At 41.8% G+C, this 20253-nt stretch overlaps 1 protein-coding gene and 1 pseudogene across 2 annotated transcripts; both read right to left on the bottom strand.

Moving 5' to 3' along the window:
• Positions 1–1396: 1396 nt before the first annotated feature.
• LOC149973061 (ribonuclease inhibitor-like) lies at positions 1397–16515 on the bottom strand. The gene is made up of 4 exons (XM_090213364.1): positions 16511–16515; positions 16243–16416; positions 14483–14656; positions 1397–3290 (listed from the first exon to the last, which is right to left on the bottom strand). The coding sequence occupies exons 1-4, from the start codon at positions 16513–16515 to the stop codon at positions 3161–3163; spliced, it is 483 nt and encodes a 160-aa protein (XP_090069490.1). The 3' UTR covers positions 1397–3160.
• A 139-nt stretch (positions 16516–16654) lies between these two features.
• LOC149973060 (NLR family CARD domain-containing protein 3-like) lies at positions 16655–19072 on the bottom strand (annotated as a pseudogene). The gene is made up of 2 exons (XR_016490273.1): positions 18852–19072; positions 16655–18468 (listed from the first exon to the last, which is right to left on the bottom strand). The product of XR_016490273.1 is annotated as an NLR family CARD domain-containing protein 3-like (transcript).
• Between the last annotated feature and the right edge of the window lie 1181 nt (positions 19073–20253).

Here is a 20253-nt window from a genome sequence, read left to right as displayed (position 1 = left end):
GTAATGGATGACCCAGCCCTCCTAAACATGATGTCCTTCTAGGAGCAGGCAGACTGCCCCTGCCGCAGGGAGTAGAGCAGTAGATAATTCATAGATTTATACTGAATAAAAATATAAACGCAACATGCAACAATTTCAAAGATTTTACCGAGTTACAGTTCATATAAGGAAATCAGTCAATTGAAATAAATTCATTAGGACCTAATCTATGGATTTCACATGACTGGGAATACAGATAATAATCTGTTGGTCACAGATACCTTTAAAAATATGGGCCTCACAATGGGCTTCAGGATCTCGTCGCGGTATCTGTGTGTATTCAAATTGCCATCAATAAAATGCAATTGTGTTCATTGTACATGTGGTCTGCGGGTGGACGTACTGCAAATGTTGTTTTTATAACTACGTTGGAAGAAGATTATGGTAGAGAAATTAACATTCAATTCTCTGGCAACAGCTCTGGTGGATATCCTTGCAGTCACCATGCCAATTCCATGCTCCCTCAAAACTTCAGACATCTGTGGCATTGTGTTGTGTGACAAAACCGCACATTTTAGAGTGAGCTTTTATTGTCCCTAGCACAAGTTGCACCTGTTCATGTTGTTTAATCAGCTTGTTGATATGCCACACCTGTCAGGTCCATGGACAATTTTGGCAAATGAGAAATGCTCACTAACAGAGAAATACTATTTTTATGCATATGGAACATTTCTGGGATCTTTCATTTCTGCTCATCAAAAATGGACCTAACACTTTACATGTTGCGTTTATATTTTTGTTCAGTTTAGATAGACATAGCATCATTGTATCTGTCCCATTATGGCACACGTGAGAGCATGGGCAGCGCCATTGAGGCCATCTTCATTTTGAAATAGTAAATTTTCTTCTTCTACTACTTCTATGAGTTGGCAAACACACTGAAAGGGTGCAAATTGCCACCTAGAGTGTGTTGTTTGAACAGGTATAAAGCCAAGGTTGGAGATTTACTGCCACCTAGTTATGGAATGTTTGCTCACGAGTGTAATTGATTGGCTGATCCCTAATGATGATCAAGATGGACTCATGTGATCCTTCCTTAACCCATGGGAAGTCCCACCCAGTTGGCTAGTTCAAAATGGTGAAAGTCCTCAATGTTACTGTCCATGCTAAAACAGGCTTTTGGGCACTTGAGTCCTATACATATCTCTATGAGATAATCACAGTCCCAGTTGCATTCTGGGTTACCATCTGCTGCTTTTGCTCCCTCTGCCACCAGGGGGAGTGCTGTAGATTGATTAAACCCTGAGACATGTACTGGTACATAGGGACAGACAGTAGGCCTTTCATAACCCTTTCATTGAGATTTAGGTTTTATTTGCCCCATCTTTTATCTAATTTGAGATCCATTCAGAACACCGAAGATACATATTTGTTTATTATAACAGTCAGATATCATTCGATCATGGGAGTAGGTCGAATGTGCACTCTTAAGTACAGATACAAGTTTTCATAATTGATGTAAGCAATTAGGTTTTACTTGCTCCTCTGTGTATCTAATTTGAATGTCATTCAGAATACCAAAGCTAGACGGGCACACTGTTACAGTCATTTAACTATATGGCCATACTGTAGGCATATGTACTGTTTGTCTGAGTCACCACATATGGATCATGAAAGTGCATTATTGTGAGTAAATTGACCAGTAGTGACTAGTCTATTATGAAGCCATGAAAATGGTATCTAATGCAAGCCATGCTAACACAGTTACAGTACACAATTATAGATGAATACAATCAATACAAAAAAAATGAGTACAGGGAATGTTTGTGCTTCAGAGTGTATGATTGTGCATCAGATAACTCTTACAAAGTGAGCTTTGATGGATTGTCTCTCACATAAAAAAAAAAAATGTCTATGATGAATAATTGTTAGTCGCTCTGGATAAGTGTCACGACTTCTGCCGAAGACGTTGCCTCTCCTTGTTCGGGCGGTGCTCGGCGGTCGACGTCACCGGCCTTCTAGCCATCATTGATCCATTTTTCATTTTCCATTGGTTTTGTCTTGTCTTCCCACACACCTGTTTTCAATCCCATTCATTACCTGTTGTGTATTTAACCCTCTGTTTCCCCTCATGTCTTTGTCAGAGATTGTTTTATGTCAAGTGTTGTTTTATAGGTTTTATACGGGTCTCTCTATATATATATATATATATATATATATATATATATATATATATGTATGTATGTATGTATGTATGTACGTACGTATTTGGAGCATGTTAAGTGGACTTATATTAAAAGACTCCATTTACACTCCGTTTGACTCTCCTGCGCCTGACTTCCCTGCCACCTATACACACGATTCTGACAATAAGACCTTCTGTTAAATTACATAAATGTGCCTCCGTGTTCATAGCAGCAACCTCTTAGTTCCCATAAATAGAAAGGAGAACAAAAACTTTGAATCAACCGATGTACTGTACATGTTACAGTAGCTTTTCCCTTATTTGGGGACTTGGTCTTTACACCTGTAGCTACCCACCAGTGGAACCTCTGCTGTTCAAAACCCAGGAGAGTTTTCCCAGAAGACTGAGGTGTACATAAAAGAACATCATTATTAACACACGATAAGACTTTTTTTTAAAGAGCAGACGGACAAAGTCCGCGGGGGGGGGGGGGGGGGGGGGAGCAGGAGGATGAGAAATAAGGGAGCAGGAGGATGAGGCTTTGAATAAAGTGTTCATCTCCTGAAAGATCCAATCTGTGGTTTTCTGAGTAATACAGTCCTACTGAGTCATATTAATAGTCCCTGGCTAATGTGACTCATCATCCTGCAAGGTGCTTCTTATTTAAAACAATCGGCAGTAACCTCTGCACAGCACACAACTTTGCCCCACCCCCGAGACAGTTCCAGGGCTTGTGCAATGCATGACTAAACACTTGCCCTTTTTGAAGAGTCACCAAAAACTTGCATACACAAGCTGGTCACCAGACTCTGCTGTTCTCTTTCAAAGTTGACCATGGAGAGATTGTTTTGAGCCACAGATCCTCACTGACACAGAATCAGTTTTTTTAAGTAGTCAATTGGTGACCCTCATTGGTCAAACCCAAGTTCCATTGGTTCAAAATGGAGTCAAAAAAAGCCCTTGCACAATGCCCGTCTTTCTGGCTAGGGTCAAACGTCAGTCGTGGTGCATCATGACGTTGTCATCGTCCAGCATAGTGATCTGAGCCACTGTTGTGATGGTGGAGATCTTCTTCACGGCCTTCTGGAGAAGCCGCTTGAAGTCCTTGTTGATCTCCTGGGCAGACCTGAAAGACATGAGAGAGTTTTATATAAATGTTCCCAACACAAGAATGTAGTCTAGTAAGAGTGCTTTTAGCTTTGCTGCCCCATCATCTTGGAACGTTTTGTAGAAGGACCTGAAATAATCAATAATGCTATGCAACAGAATGCCTAGAATTAAAACAAGATTCAACATTCTATAACTTCTAAATAACTCTAGAAATACATGACTCTACTAAAGGGTATTCAAATCTAAGCCTGGAGGTCTGACTGGCAGCAACACTGCTGCTGGTTTTCATTCAGGGATGGAACTTAACCTCTCTTGGGTAGGGGGCAGTATTATTTTCACGTCCGGATGAAAAGCGTGCCCAAAGTAAACTGCCTGTTACTCAGGCCCAGAAGCTAGGATATGTAGATTGGTAGATTTGGATAGAAAATACTCTAAAGTTTCTAAAAACTTTTCAAATGATGTCTGAGTATAACAGAACTGATATGGCAGGGGAAACCCTGAGGACAAACCATCCCAAAAAATAAAAATAATTTTCAGCCTTCCACTGTTTCCGATGGCTTTCATGTTTATTATGAGGCGAAGTCCTCCCAGATTGCAGTTCCTAGGGTTTCCACTAGATGTCAACAGTCTTTATAACGAGTTTCAGGCTGTTTTTTTGGAAAATAAGCTAGAAGTTGTAGTTTTTCTAAGTGGCTCCCATTTTGGCTGTAGTGTTTCTATGCGCGTGGGTGAAAGCGTGTTCTTTGTTATTTATCTCCGGTAATGAACACACTATTCTCCGTCTTAAATTGTATTGTTTATTTACATATTAGGGTACCTGAGGTTTGATTATAAACATTGTTTGACTTGTTTGGATTAGTTTATTGGTAACGTTTGGGATTCATTTTGAAGGAGGGAAACCGGTGGATTATTGAATGAAGCGTACCAGCTAAAATGAGTTTTGATGGATATAAAGGAATTTATCGAACAAAATGACAATTGTTGATGTAACTGGGACCTTTTGGAATGCCCACAGAAGAAGATCTTCAAAGGTAAGGCATTTATTATATCGCTATTTCTGACATTTGTGTCGCACCTGCCTGGTTGAAAAATGTTTTTCATGTTTTTGCATGCGTGGCGCTATCCTCAGATAATTGCATGGTGTGCTTTCGCCGTAAAGCCTTTTTGAAATCCGACACAGAGGCTGGATTAACAAGAAGTTAAGCTTTATTTTGATGTATAATACTTGTATTTTCATGAATGTGAAATATTTATATTTCTGTAATTTGAAATTCGCCCCCTGCCATTTCACCAGATGTTGGCCAGGTGGGACGCTATCGTTCCACCTGCCCATAAGAAGTTAAGGATTTTGGGCACTGCTCAGTCAGTCTAATAGACCACAAGTTTTACAAGTCCGGGTCCTAAATTTGTGCCCTGCGATATTTAAAAAGACAATTTTCTACTAGCCTCGGGCTAGTGGGGTAGGTTCATTTCCATCCCTGTCTTCATCTTTCCCCAACCAGGGGAGTGGACACAATGGTCAATCTATGACAATTAATCAACAAACTACCAGGGAGAATCAACTCTGCTGAAGAGACATGGTCGAGAGCCATCCTGACCGGTTGCAACTGCTCGGCATCTGACCGTAAGGCGCTACAGAGGGTAGTGCGAACGGCCCAGTACATCACTGGGGCCAAGCTTCCTACCATCCAGGACCTATATAATAGGCGGTGTCAAAGGAAAGCCCATAAAATTGTCAGAGACTCCAGTCACCCAGGTTATAGACTTTTCTCTGCTACCGCATGGCAAGCGGTACCAGAACGCCAAGTCTAGGACCAAAAGGCTCCTCAACAGTTTATACCCCCAAGCCATTAGACTGCTGAACAATTCATAAAAATCGCCCCTGGACAATTGCTGAATCATTGTTCTTCCTCTGTCAACCATGGTTACCTGCAAGGAAACACGTGCCGTCATCACTGCATTTCACAAAAAGTGCTTCACAGGCAAGGATATTGCTGCCAGTAAGATTGCACCTAAATCAACCATTTATCGGATCATCAAGAACTTCAAGGAGAGCGGTTCAATTGTTGTGAAGAAGGCTTCAGGGTGCCCAAGAAAGTCCAGCAAGCTCCATGACCGTCTCCTAAAGTAGTACAGAGCTTACTCAGCAATGGCAGCAGGCAGGTGTGAGTGCATCTGCACGCACAGTGAGGCAAAGACTTTGAGGATGGCCCGGTGTCAAGAAGGGCAGCAAAGAAGCCACTTCTCTCCAGGAAAAACATCAGGGACAGACTGATATTTTGCAAAAGGTACAGGGATTGGACTGCTGAGGACTGGGGTAAAGTCATTTTCTCTGATGAATCCCCTTTCAGATTGTTTGGGGCATAAGGTGAGCACTACCATCAGTCCTGTGTCATGCCAACAGTAAAGCATCCTGAGACCATTCATGTGTGGGGTTGCTTCTCAGCCAAGGGAGTGGGCTCACTCACAATTTTGCCTAAGAACACAGCCATGAATAAAGAATGGTTCCAACACATCCTCCGAGAGCAACTTCTCCCAACCTACCAGGAACAGTTTGGTGATGAACAATGCCTTTTCCAGCCTGATGGAGCACCTTGCCAAAAGCCCAAAGAAACTAAGTGGCTCGGGGAACAAAACACCGATTTTTGGGTCCATGGCCAGGAAACTCCCCAGACCTCAATCCCAATGAGAACTTGTGGTCAATCCTCAAGAGGCGGGTGGACAAACAAAACCCCACAAATTCTGACAAACTCCAAACATTGATTATGCAAGAATGGGCTGCCATCAGTCAGGATGTGGCCCAGAAGTTAATTGACAGCATGCCAGGGCGGATTGCAGAGGTCTTGAAAAAGGGTCAACACTGCAAATATTGACTCTTTGCATCAACTTCATGTAATTGTCAATAAAAGCCTTTGACACTTATGAAATGCTTGTAATTATACTTCAGTATTCCATAGTAACATCTGAGAAAAATATCTAAAGACAATATCTAAAGAGGCAGCAGACTTTGTGAAAATAAAAATTGCGTCATTCTCAGAACTTTTGGCCAAGACTGTACAGTACCAACAACATATGTAGGATTCCACACATACAGTAGGGAGCATTATTGGCAGCTGATATAAAATGCTATAAGAAACTATAGTACATGCTTCATATTAGGGCCTGGACGATACCAGTATCGCAATATTTTGTGCTATGGCAAAAATGAACACGAAGCAGATCTAACTATTTTGTCCTTTGAAAACCTGTTCTATATTGTTTGCCATAGCTTGGAAAAGAAATCAAATGTGACTCGGGATGACAACATAATGATGTTTGTTTCCAACATTGGGGCTGTTTTACTAAAGAATAAAATGCGCTTTTTGTTTTGTTTCCTTTCCATGATACTAACGAGTACCGCAATACTGGTGTTGTCCCTGCCCTACTTCATATTTTTATTTAACTAGGCAAGTCAGTTAAGAACAAATTCTTATTTACAATGACAGCCTACCAAAAGGCCTCCTGCAGGGACAGGGGCTGGGATCATAAAAAAAATATATAAATATAGGACAACAGCACAAAAGGCAAGAAGATAGAGACGCAAAGCAGCCACAACTGTCAGTAAGAGCATCCATGATTGAGACTTTGAATGAAGAGATACAGATGAGATAAAACTCCAGTTTGAGTGTTTGTTGCAGCTCATTCCAGTCGCTAGCTGCAGCGAACTGAAAAGACGAGCGACCCAGGGATGTGTGCGTTTGGGGACCTTTAACAGAATGTGACAGGCAGAACAGGTAGCCTCACTCCCCCCTATCTGAGGTAACAGGGTTTTATAAATAAGCATCAACCAGTGGGTCTTGCGTCGGGTATACAGAGATGACCAGTTTACAGAAGAGTATCGAGTGCAGTGATGTGTCCTATAAGGAGCATCGGGGTGGCAAATCTGATGGCAAAATGGTAAAGAAAATCTAGCCGCTCCGTAATCTAGCATGGGTAGGATGGTCATCTGAATCAGGGTTAGTTTGGCAGCTGGGGTGAAAGAGGAGCGATTACAATAGAGGAAACCAAGTCTAGATTTCACTTTAGCCTGCAGCTTTGATATGTACTGAGAGAAGGACAGCGTACCATCTAGCCATACTCCCAAGTACTTGCCCCCCCAAAAACGATACCCATACTGATGTCCAATAATAATCTGAGAAAGATTTATGGAGTCCCATTGCTTTAGAACTTGGTCAGGTGGTGTAAGCATGTCCCAGTTTAGGTCACCTAGCAGAACAAATTCAGACTTAGTGTAAGGGGCCAGGAGAGAGGTTAGGGCAGGTAGATTACAGGCTGGTGCTGATGGAAGTCGAAAGCACCCAGCAACAGTCAACAAAGAGCTATTTGAAAGTTTAAAACTTAAAACCATCAAATTGTTTGGGGACAAACTTGGTGGAGACAACAGAGCACTGAAGGTGATCCTTGGTAAAGATTGCCACTCCTACCTTTGGAAGATCTGTCTTGCCGAAAAAGGTTATAACCAGAAAGGTTAACATCAGTATGTGTCTGGACATCTTGTAAGTTTTATTTTCTTCTGGTTTGCTCTATCAGATTTGCAATAGTGCTTCCATACCTTTCATACTAACTTTGAATCAAATCTACACATACAGTTTCTTAACACTAAGTTTACAAGTGAAACATAGGCTGAGATTCAATCAAAGGCGCATTGTCAACAACGTACCTTTGACCGAATTACGGCCTCAAACTTGTAAAGTAGAAGAACCGAGTCATCAGTGACCAACAAATTAATATAAATGGCAGAGGGCTGACTTGCGTAGTTAAATAAAAGGTTGCACACACACACACACCACACTGACCGAAAAGTTATATTGTTGGCATTTACTCGTGTCCCCATTACCAGTAAAACATCATCAAAACCTATCTTTCACTTATTGCTGTGCTGTTTCGTTGTTCATTTGTTAAGTCGTTTTATTCTGAACCAGGATTTTTATGGAACACCGTTTGGGTCTTTGCGTGTCAAATAACACTGACGTTTCAAATAAGTTTGTTGACCAATCAGGGCCTGAATAGGACAGCACGTCATATAATAATTGTACTTTTTTTTTTACACATTGATTACACTATCACTCGTGTTTCATATGTCACTACGATTCATCGATACGTATGCTATGATGCTGGTAACGTTGTCTCGTGCACCTACAGTGCTGGTCATAAAAAAAAGCTAGCTAGCTCATGGATGCAAACAATGCTCTTCCCCAAAAACATAGCAAAATGACATTCTGTTTCAGTAGCCATAGTTAGCTAGCTAAAAATATAGCTAGGTGTCATCATCTAAAATAACCCTAATTTATAAGACAGTTCTTATTTGATTAATGGTGATTTGATTAATGGTGGTCAGACCCATCTATGTGAAGCTAGCCACAATAAGGATTATCCACAATAGAGGACTTTACGGTTAGCCTTCAAAATAAAAGTATGGCATGATTCTACTATTTGTATTCATTTGCATCACTCAATGACATACTTTTATTTTGAAGGCAAACCACAAATTACACTATTGGGCCTAATCCTTATTGTTGCTAGCTTCACAACCCGGTCTGATCGAACTTCACTAGTCAGATGAAGCTAGCTGGCTGCTTATAACGTTAGCTTCGGGCAACAGGGTTAAGTAGCTGGCTAGCTATTTATTTTCATGAACTGAAGTTCAATTTCAATAGGCGAACAATAAGTGGCTACCAAGCTAATACTTACTCACAAGGATTCCTATATCATTGCTAAGTATAATGAAAATGACTGCAGTTTCTACTGGTCATTGTTTTCAGGCTGGTTGTATTGGTGTTAGCTTGGTACCAAGCTAAAGCTAGCTACCCTAGAAGTTGCGGTCGAACAAATTATGCTTTATTACCAACGCGGTATTGTAAACACATCGTTTGTGTCCGGTGTTTGCTTGTGTGCAGAATTTTTTGTACAGCTTTGAAGGTGCTACTTTATCTTTTTTGACGCGCAAGGACCCAAATGGCGTTCCACAGTATGTATGTCGTGAAGCTAATAGCAGTGACGCTATTACTGTGTAACTCCGGTAGGGCAACATCTGAAAAATAGTGCATGTGGTAGTGTGTACGAAGCCAACATCACCCACGACAGAGAACGGTTGATTGTCAAGGGCAATGAATTCCATTATCTTGGCTTTAATAGATTTCGCCTTGTTGAGTTGTCTCACTGAAATCCACACAGCAGACATTGTGTGGGCTAGGTTATGAATGCTGTGTTGCACGTGTAGCGCAACATTTTACGGTAGCTTCGGTTTTTAACATCGGCGTTAAACTCAGCCAATACCGATGTTGACATTTTTAGCTAATATCGTCCAATTCCGATATGTTCACAAATATTAGTGACTACCTCAAGCTCTAAACCCTCAGAGGTAGTAATCACACCTGTGGGGAGAGGGGCATTCTTCTTAACAAACCACATGACCTTTGTTTTGGAGGTGTTCAGAACAAGGTTAAGGTAGAGAAAGCTTGTTGGACACTGGGACGCCACTGGGCCAAACCTGGATGACACTGGGCCAAACCTGGACGACACTGGGCCAAACCTGGACGACACTGGGCCAAACCTGGACGACACTGGGCCAAACCTGGACGACACTGGGCCAAACCTGGACGACGTTGGGCCAAAGTAGTGGCTAGTAGTGATAGAGAGATGAGACCTGGGTTCTATCAGGTAGCCCATATATATATATATATATATATATATATATATATATATATATATATATATACAGTGCCTTGCGAAAGTATTCGGCCCCCTTGAACTTTGGGCGTGCAAAATTATTCAGCCCCTTTACTTTCAGTGCAGCAAACTCTCTCCAGAAGTTCAGTGAGGATCTCTGAATGATCCAATGTTGACCTAAATTACTAATGATGATAAATACAATCCACCTGTGTGTAATCAAGTCTCCGTATAAATGCACCTGCACTGTGATAGTCTCAGAGGTCCGTTAAAAGCGCAGAGAGCATCATGAAGAACAAGGAACACACCAGGCAGGTCCGAGATACTGTTGTGAAGAAGTTTAAAGCCAGATTTGGATACAAAAAGATTTCCCAAGCTTTAAACATCCCAAGGAGCACTGTGCAAGCGATAATATTGAAATGGAAGGAGTATCAGACCACTGCAAATCTACCAAGACCTGGCCGTCCCTCTAAACTTTCAGCTCATACAAGGAGAAGACTGATCAGAGATGCAGCCAAGAGGCCCATGATCACTCTGGATGAACTGCAGAGATCTACAGCTGAGGTGGGAGACTCTGTCCATAGGACAACAATCAGTCGTATATTGCACAAATCTGGCCTTTATGGAAGAGTGGCAAGAAGAAAGCCATTTCTTAAAGATATCCATAAAAAGTGTTGTTTAAAGTTTGCCACAAGCCACCTGGGAGACACACCAAACATGTGGAAGAAGGTGCTCTGGTCAGATGAAACCAAAATTGAACTTTTTGGCAACAATGCAAAACATTACACGTTAAAAAAGTTTGAAATATCCAATAAATGTCGTTCCACTTCATGATTGTGTCCCACTTGTTGTTTATTCTTCACAAAAAAATACAGTTTTATATCTTTATGTTTGAAGCCTGAAATGTGGCAAAAGGTCGCAAAGTTCAAGGGGGCCGAATACTTTCGCAAGGCACTGTATATATATATATATATATATATAGTGGCTAGTACTGATAGAGAGATGAGTCCTGGGTTCTATCATGTAGTCTATATATATATATATATATATAGTGGCAGTAGTAGTGGCTAGTAGTGATAGAGAGATGAGACCTGGGTTCTATCAGGTGGTCTATATATATATAGTGGCTAGTACTGATAGAGAGATGAGTCCTGGGTTCTATCATGTAGTCTATATATATATATATATATATATATATAGTGGCAGTAGTAGTGGCTAGTAGTGATAGAGAGATGAGACCTGGGTTCTATCAGGTGGTCTATATATATATAGTGGCAGTAGTAGTGGCTAGTACTGATAGAGAGATGAGACCTGGGTTCTATCAGGTGGCCCATATATATATATATATATATATATATATACATATAGTGGCAGTAGTAGTGGCTAGTACTGATAGAGAGATGAGACCTGGGTTCTATCAGGTGGTCTATATATATATAGTAGCAGTAGTAGTGGCTAGTACTGATAGAGAGATGAGACCTGGGTTCTATCAGGTGGTCTATATATAGTGGCAGTACTAAATGGGGGGTGTATATGGAAGTACATTGGCCTACAGGACACTGTGTGTGTATTAGAGCTCCCAGTCAGGATTGTAGTGAGGCACAGATCTGGGAAAGGGTACCAAAATAATTATGCAGCATTGAAGGTCCCCAAGAACACAGTGGCCTCCATCATTCTGAAACGGAAGTCGTTAGGAACCTCCAAGACTCTTCCTGAAGCTGGCCGCCCTGTGAAACTGAGCAATTAGTGGAGAAGGGCCTTGGCCAGGGAGGTGACCAAGAACCCGATGGGAGATTGGAGAACCTTCCAGAAGGACAACCATCTCTGCAGCACTCCACCAATCAGGCCTTTATGGTAGAGTGGCCAGATGGAAGCCAGTCCTCCGTCAAAGGCACATGACAGTCCGCTTGGAGTTTGCCAAATGGCACCTAAAGGACTCTCAGACCATGAGAAACAAGATTCTCTGGTCTTTTGAAACCAAGATTTAACTGGTTTGCTAAGCAAACTGAATGCTAAGCATCACATCTGGAGGTAACCTGGCACCATCCCTACGATGAAGTATGGTGTTGGCAGCATCATGCTGTGAGGATGTTTTTCAGCTGCAGGGACTGGGAGACTAATCGGGATTACGGGTAAGATGAACAGAGCAAAGTACAGAGAGATCCTTGATGAAAACCTGCTCCAGAGCTTTCAGGACCTCAGACTGGGGTAAAGTTTCACCTTCCAACAGGACAACGACCCTAAGCACACAGCCAAGACGATGCAGTAGTGGCTTCTGGACAAGTCTCTGAATGCCTTTGAGTGGCCAATCCACAGCCCAGACTTGAACCCGATCAAACATCTCTGGAGAGTCGTGAAAATAGCTGTGCAGCGAAGCAACGCTCCCCATCCAACCTGACAGAGCTTGAGAGGATCTGCAGAGAAGAATGGGAGAAACTCCCCAAATACAGGTGTGCCAAGCTTGTAGCATCATACCCAAGAAGACTCAAGGTTGTAATCATTGCCAAAGGTGCTTCAACAAAGTACTGAGTAAAGGGTCTGAATACTTATGTAAATATAATATCTCAGTTTTTTTTAATACAAATTTTCACACATAAAATAGACAGTTTTTGCTTTGTAATTCTGGGTTATTGTGTGTAGATTGATGAGGGGAAAAACACATTTAATCCATTTTAGAATAAGTCTGTAACGTGACAAAATGTGTAAAAAGTCAAGGGGTCTGAATATTTTCTGAATGTTCCTGTATATCAGTATATTAGACTCTCTCTCTCTGGTCTGAATACTTTCTGAATGTTCCTGTATATCAGTATATTAGACTATCTCTCTCTGGTCTGAATACTTTCTGAATGTTGCTGTATATCAGTATATTAGACTCTCTCTCTCTCTCTGCAGTGATGTTGTTTTCATCACTTCTGGTTTAACACTGCCATCAAGTGGTGATTGTCCAAACTGCACCACTGTTAAGAAAGAGAAAGGGAGAGATAGAGAGAGCAGAGAATGTGGGAGAGAGAGCAGAGAGAGAGCAGAGAATGTGGGAGAGAGAGCAGAGAGAGAGAGCAGAGTGTGGGCGAGAGAGATAGCAGAGAGAGAGAGCAGAGAGAGAGAGAGCAGTGTGGGAGAGAGAGAGAGAAGAGAGCAGAGAGCAGAGAGTGTGTGTGAGAGAGAGAAGAGAGCAGAGATTAGGGAAAAGAGAGAGAGAAGAGAGCAGAGAGTGTGAGTGAGAGAGATAAGAGAGCAGAGAGTGTGTGTGAGAGAGAGAAGAGAGCAGATATTAGGGAAAAGAGAGAGAGCAGAGAGCTGAGGGAGCAGAAAGCAGGCTGAGAGAGCAGAGAGCGAGAGCAGAGAGAAGAGAGAGGGGGAGGGGGGTTAGAGAGCGGAGAGCAAAGAGAGAGATCAAAGAGAGCAGAGAGAGCAGAGATAAAAGAGAGTGAGAGAGCAGAGATAATAGAGAGTGAGAGAGCAGAGAGAGCGGGTAGAGCGAGCAGCAGAGCAGAGAGCAGAGAGAGCAGAGATCATAGAGAGAGGGAGCAGAGAGAGACAGCAGATAACGAGAGCAGAGAGAGCAGAGAAAAGCGAGAGAGCAGAGAGCAGAGAGTGTGTGTGAGAGAGAGAAGAGAGCAGAGCACACAGAGAGAGCAGAGCAGGGAAAAAAGAGAGAGCAGAGAGAGAGCAGAGAAAGGGGAGCAGAGAGTTGAGAGAGCAGAAAGCAGGCTGAGGGAGCAGAGAGCGAGAGCAGAGAGAAGAGAGAAGGCTGAGAGAGGGCAGAGAGCATTAGAGAGAGAGAGAGAGAGAAAGAGAGGGGGAGGGGGAGGGAGAGAGTGGAGAGCAGGCTGAGAGAGAGTAGAGAGAGAGATAATAGAGAGTGAGAGAGCAGAGAGAACAAAGGGCAGAGAGAGCAGACACACACACACACACACACACACACACACACACACACACACACAGGACACACACACACACACACACACACACACACACGTATATATCAAGCAAATGTTTGTCTGTGTGTGTGTGTCCAGTGCTTGTATGTGTTTGTCCTGTGTGTGTGTGTGTGTGTGTGTGTGTGTGTGTGTGTGTGTGTGTGTGTGTGTGTGTGTGTGTGTGTGTGTGTGTGTGTGTGAGCCCAGTTTGTCTGTGTGTGTCCAGTGTGTGTGTGTCCAGTGTGTGTCCGTGTGTGTCTCTGTGTGTGTGTCCAGTGTGTGTTTGTCCAGTGTGTGTTTGTGTGAGTCCAATGTGTGTCTGTGTGTGAGTGTGTGTGTGTGTGTGTGTGTGTGTGTGTGTGTGAGTCCTGTGTGTGTCCAGTGTGTGTCCAGAGAGTGTGTGTCCAGAGTGTGTGTCATTGAGAGATTTACACACACACTGCACACATTGGACCCACACACTGAACTCACACACACTGCACACACAACTTTGTCCAAGTGTTGGTAAGAATGTTTGTGTTAACCAGCCTGATAAGTCAAACATGTCTGATATGAACATTGACATAAACCCTCTACATACTTGAGTTTCTCCAGTCTGCAGTGTGGATCCTCCAGTCCAGCAGAGAGCAGTCTGACTCCTGAGTCTCCTGGGTGATTGTAGCTCAGGTCCAGCTCTCTCAGGTGTGAGGGGTTTGACCTCAGAGCTGAGACCAGAGAAGCACAGCCTTCCTCTGTGACTAGACAGCCTGACAGCCTGCAAAGAGTCAAATCATATTAAAATCACACTGCTATTCTTTGGTGGTGAAAATAGTGGCAGTATATTTTTTCAACATATTCAGATATGTCAATTTCCTGAAACCTGCCATATCTATTTATTTAATGCATCATTGATTTAAATTATTAGAAATAATCATAATATTACTTGTAGATAGAAACATGTATAGTACAAATATTATAGTAGACTGACCAGACAAGTTTAAAAAGCAGTATCAGTCAAAAGACAGACAGTGAGGTATCAGATTTAGATTGTATTGAGTATACAGTCCACACCATATCTATTTAGACAGTGAGGTATCAGATTTAGATTGTATTGAGTATACAGTCCACACCATATCTATTTAGACAGTGAGGTATCAGATTTAGATTGTATTGAGTATACAGTCCACACCATATCTATTTAGACAGTGAGGTATCAGATTTAGAGTGTATTGAGTCTACAGTCCACACCATATCTATTTTGACAGTGAAGCTAACATTTTAAATGTGTCTCTATTCTCCAACATTTTGGATTTCAGATCAAATGTTTCATATGAGGTGACAGTATATAATGTCACCTTTTATTTGAGGATATTTTAATACATATCTGTTTCACCATTTACTGCTTAGAATAAAAGCACTTTATGTATCTAGTCCCCCTATTTGAAGAAGTCATAAGTATTCTGACTAATTCACTTACAGTTAACTTATAGGGTATTAAAGTAGTCAAAAGTATATAATTTGGTCTCATATTTTTTAACACAATGACTACACCAAGCCTGTGACTGCCATGATTGAGAAAGATCATAAATGAATCATTAATAATAATGAGTGAGAAAGTTACAGAGGCTACAACAAAACATGCTAACCTCTCACCATTACCAGTAACAGAGGCTACAACAAAACATGCTAACCTCTCACCATTACCAATAACAGAGACTACAACAAAACATGCTAACCTCTCACCATGACCAATAACAGAGACTACAACAAAACATGCTAACCTCTCACCATGACCAATAACAGAGGCTACAACAAAACATGCTAACCTCTCACCATTACCAATAACAGAGGCTACAACAAAACATGCTAACCTCTCACCATTACCAATAACAGAGACTACAACAAAACATGCTAACCTCTCACCATGACCAATAACAGAGACTACAACAAAACATGCTAACCTCTCACCATTACCAATAACAGAGACTACAACAAAACATGCTAACCTCTCACCATTACCAATAACAGAGGCTACAACAAAACATGCTAACCTCTCACCATTACCAATAACAGAGGCTACAACAAAACATGCTAACCTCTCACCATTACCAATAACAGAGGCTACAACAAAACATGCTAACCTCTCACCATTACCAATAACAGAGACTACAACAAAACATGCTAACCTCTCACCATTACCAATAACAGAGGCTACAAAAAAACATACTAACCTCTCACCATTACCAATAACAGAGGCCACAACAAAACATACTAACCTCTCACCTTTAACAACAAATAAAAGGTGACATTCTGTACTGTCACCTAATATGAAACATTATATCCAACTACAGGAATACTGACCTCAGAGTCTCCAGTTTACAGTGGGGATTCCCCAGTCCAGCAGAGAGCAGCTTCACTCCTGAATCCTTCAGGTCATTGTTACTCAGATCCAGCTCTCTCAGGTGTGAGGGGTTTGAACTGAGAACTGAGGCCAGAGAAGCACAGCCTTCCTCTCTGATTAGACAGCCTGACAGCCTGACAAAGAGATCATCATGACTTCACAAACACCAGTTTAACACCAGTAGTATAGAAGGACAATGGCAGATGCATTTGGTTTATTCTCGCAAACAACATATAGATTCATCTTCCATCTCCTAGAATTGTATGGTCATATTGTTATACTAATGTGAAAATCAATGCATTTATTCAATATGTTTTTCAAAATAATATATTATACATATTATAATACATATTTTTCTCTAAACTGAATATTTCTTCTTGATGATTAGTTCTTAAATGTAATTTTATGTACTCACAGAACAGCTCTGGAGGCTTTGACCACTGGCAGCAGCCTCAGAAGACCTTCCTCTGATCTGGAGTATTTCTTCAGGTCAAACACATCTAGCTCCTTTTCTGAAGTCAGCAACACAAAGACCAGAGCTGACCACTGTGCAGGTGACAGGTTGGGTTTTGAGAGACTTCCTGAGGTCAGGTATCTTTGGATCTCCTCCACTAGAGAATGGTCATTCAGTTCATTCAGACAGTGGAACAGATTGATGCTCCTCTCTGGAGAGAGATCCTCCCCGATCTTCTCCTTTATGTACTCAACTGTTTCTTCATGGCTCTGTGAGCTGCTTCTTGTCTTTGTCAGTAAACCTCGTAAGTGCTTCTGATTGGACTCCAGTGAGAGGCCCAGAAGGAAGCGGAGGAAAAGGTCCAGGTTTCCCGTCTCACTTTGTAAGGCTTTATCCACAGCACTCTTGTAGAAAGTAACTTCAGGCTCGTCGTTTGTTTGCAGTTTGTCCATAAGATTCTCATTGTTGTTGTTGAATGAGAGGAACACATATACAGCAGCCAGAAACTCCTGAATGCTCAGATGTACGAAGCAGTACACCTTGTCCTGGTACAGCACACATTCCTCTTTAAAGAGCTGTGTGCACAATCCTGAGTACACTGAGGCTTCATTAACATCAATGCCAGACTCTTTCAGGTCTTCCTCATAGAAAATCAGATTGCCCTTCACAAGCTGTTGAAAAGCCAGTTTTCCCAGTGACAGAATGCTCTCTTTATTCCAGTGTGGACCTGTCTCTTCTTTCCCAGGATACTTTTCATTCTTCTGTTTGGTATGAAACACCACAAGGTGTGTGTACATCTCAGTCAGAGTCTTGGGCATCTCTTCTCTCTTATGTTCCAGCATGTGTTCAAGGACTGTTGCAGAAATCCAACAGAAGACTGGAATGTGGCACATGATGTGGAGTCTCCTTGATGTCTTTATGTGTGAGATGATTCTGCTGGCCATGTCCTCATCACCGAATCTCTTCCTGAAGTACTCCTCCTTCTGTGGGTCATTGAAGCCTCGTACCTCTGTCACCTGGTCAACACACCCTGAAGGGATCTTATTGGCTGCTGCAGGTCGGGTAGTTATCCAGAGGAGAGCAGAGGGAAGCAGATTTCCCTTGATGAGATTTGTCAGCAGAACATCCACTGAGGTTGACTCTGTGACGTCACAACAGATCTTGTTCTTCTGGAAGTCTAGGGGCAGTCGGCACTCATCCAGACCATCAAAGATGAACAGAACTTTGTACTTGTTGTAGATGGAGATTCCTGATTGTTTGGTTTCCATTGAGAAGTGATTGAGAAGTTCAATGAAAGTGTGTTTGTCCTCTTTCATCAAATTCAGCTCCCGAAAAGGGAATGAAAATACAAATTGGACATCCTGATTTGCTTTTCCTTCAGACCAGTCCAGAATGAACTTCTGCACAGAGACTGTTTTTCCAATGCCAGCGACTCCCTTTGTCAACACAGTTATGATACGTTTGTCTTGTCCAGTTAAGGGTTTGAAGATGTCGTTACATTTGATTGCAGTCTCTGGTCTTGCTTGTTTCCTGGTTGTTGTCGCAATCTGTCTCAGCTCATGTTCATTATTGACCTCTCCTGTTCCACCCTCTGTGATGTAGAGCTCTGTGTAGATCTTATTGAGAAGTGTTGGGTTTCCTTGTTTAGCGATCCCCTCAAATACACATTGAAACTTCTTCTTTAGATTAGATTTGAGTTCACGTTGGCAAATCACAGCAAGCTCATCTGAATCTAGAAATAACACAGAGGATATTAATATTACATCTGTTTTAATACCTACAGTATTGAAGGACTGTTATAAAGTTGTAAATTATAATAATTTATTCTCTTAACTGACTGTCTAAATCTGTAAAAGTTTTTATAATGCATTACAGACTGGTGTGGCTGATCATATTATTGATGGTATTATTGATGGTATTATTAATGTTGTCTCTCTCTCTCTCATCTCTCTCTCTAAATTAATCAACACATCCTTCTGCTACGTGACGAGGTCACTAGGTGTTGTGTTAAGGCTGCTACAATATCATTGAGTTACACAGCTACTTTAGCTGTACTTTAGCTACAGCTTTTAAATGTTAGAAAACATTATTCAACATGAGGCAGACAGATCTTACATTTCTCCAGTGTGTCAGCAAGCTCCTTCTGGTTCATTTTCCTCAGGACGTGCAGTGTGATCTTCAGAGCCCCCTCTCTGGCACTGCTTCTCATCTTCAGCATCCACCACTTCCTTATCCTGATTCTGACTCTCAAAGCCTTCTGGGAGTTCTGGACTAAGAATCCTCTTGAACATCTTCAGCTCGTTCTTCACAAATGTCATAATTTTCTCTTCAAGCAACTGAAATAAATCAAGTAAATAAGTTAAGCAAGAGAATAAATGCTTTCTCATTAACACATTAATGAATGATTGACAGATCAACTTTACTTGAGGTCAACAAAAACAAATGTACATAACAGGACCACATACACTGAATATGGAGTCCAGGTCTGTTTGATGACTCTGGGAAGACTGACCACTGAGAATCTCTGAATCTGATCTCTCCTGTTGGTTTCTGTGGACGAAACATGGGATTACATCTTGTCATGGAAATTGCAAGATTATGTTATAATGTTTGTATTGCATTATAATGGTTGTTTTATTCGACAGAATTGAGTATTCTGTTAACTATTGTGTTGTACTGAGGATGGCTTCTATGAGATAACACTGACAGGAGATTTACGATTAAATTAAACAATTAAGATTTATTTTTCTCTGGGTGATAAAACCTAAAGAGAACTAGATTGAGGTAATGGTTCTGTTATGAACCAGGAACCTCGTTTTAGGGACCAAACTGAACGATAATTTATAGCTTTCTGGCTACGGGATACTCCTTTCCACTTATAAAGTCTCACTTTGTGAACTGTTCCTGTGGTTTGTTATGTCGACTACGGGGGTGAACTGTTCCTGTGGTTTGTTATGTCGACTACGGGGGTGAACTGTTCCTGTGGTTTGTTATGTCGACTACGGGGGTGAACTGTTCCTGTGGTTTGTTATGTCGACTACGGGGGTGAACTGTTCCTGTGGTTTGTTATGTCGACTACGGGGGTGAACTGTTCCTGTGGTTTGTTATGTCGACTACGGGGGTGAACTGTTCCTGTGGTTTGTTATGTCGACTACGGGGGTGTAGCTTTGTGAACTGTTCCTGTGGTTTGTAATGTCGACTACGGGGGTGAACTGTTCCTGTGGTTTGTTATGTCGACTACGGGGGTGAACTGTTCCTGTGGTTTGTTATGTCGACTACGGGGGTGAACTGTTCCTGTGGTTTGTTATGTCGACTACGGGGTGAACTGTTCCTGTGGTTTGTTATGTCGACTACGGGGGTGAACTGTTCCTGTGGTTTGTTATGTCGACTACGGGGGTGTATCTTTGTGAACTGTTCCTGTGGTTTGTTGTGTTGACTACGGGGGTGTATCTTTGTGAACTGTTCCTGTGGTTTGTTATGTCGACTACGGGGGTGAACTGTTCCTGTGGTTTGTTAT

The sequence above is a fragment of the Oncorhynchus mykiss genome, chromosome 21 (assembly GCF_057628025.1).
Source record: "Oncorhynchus mykiss isolate SJ-2025 chromosome 21, ASM5762802v1, whole genome shotgun sequence".
Lineage (NCBI taxonomy): Eukaryota > Metazoa > Chordata > Actinopteri > Salmoniformes > Salmonidae > Oncorhynchus > Oncorhynchus mykiss.
Note: the sequence above shows the minus strand (reverse complement) of the source record. Positions and strands in the feature narration are given on the sequence as shown.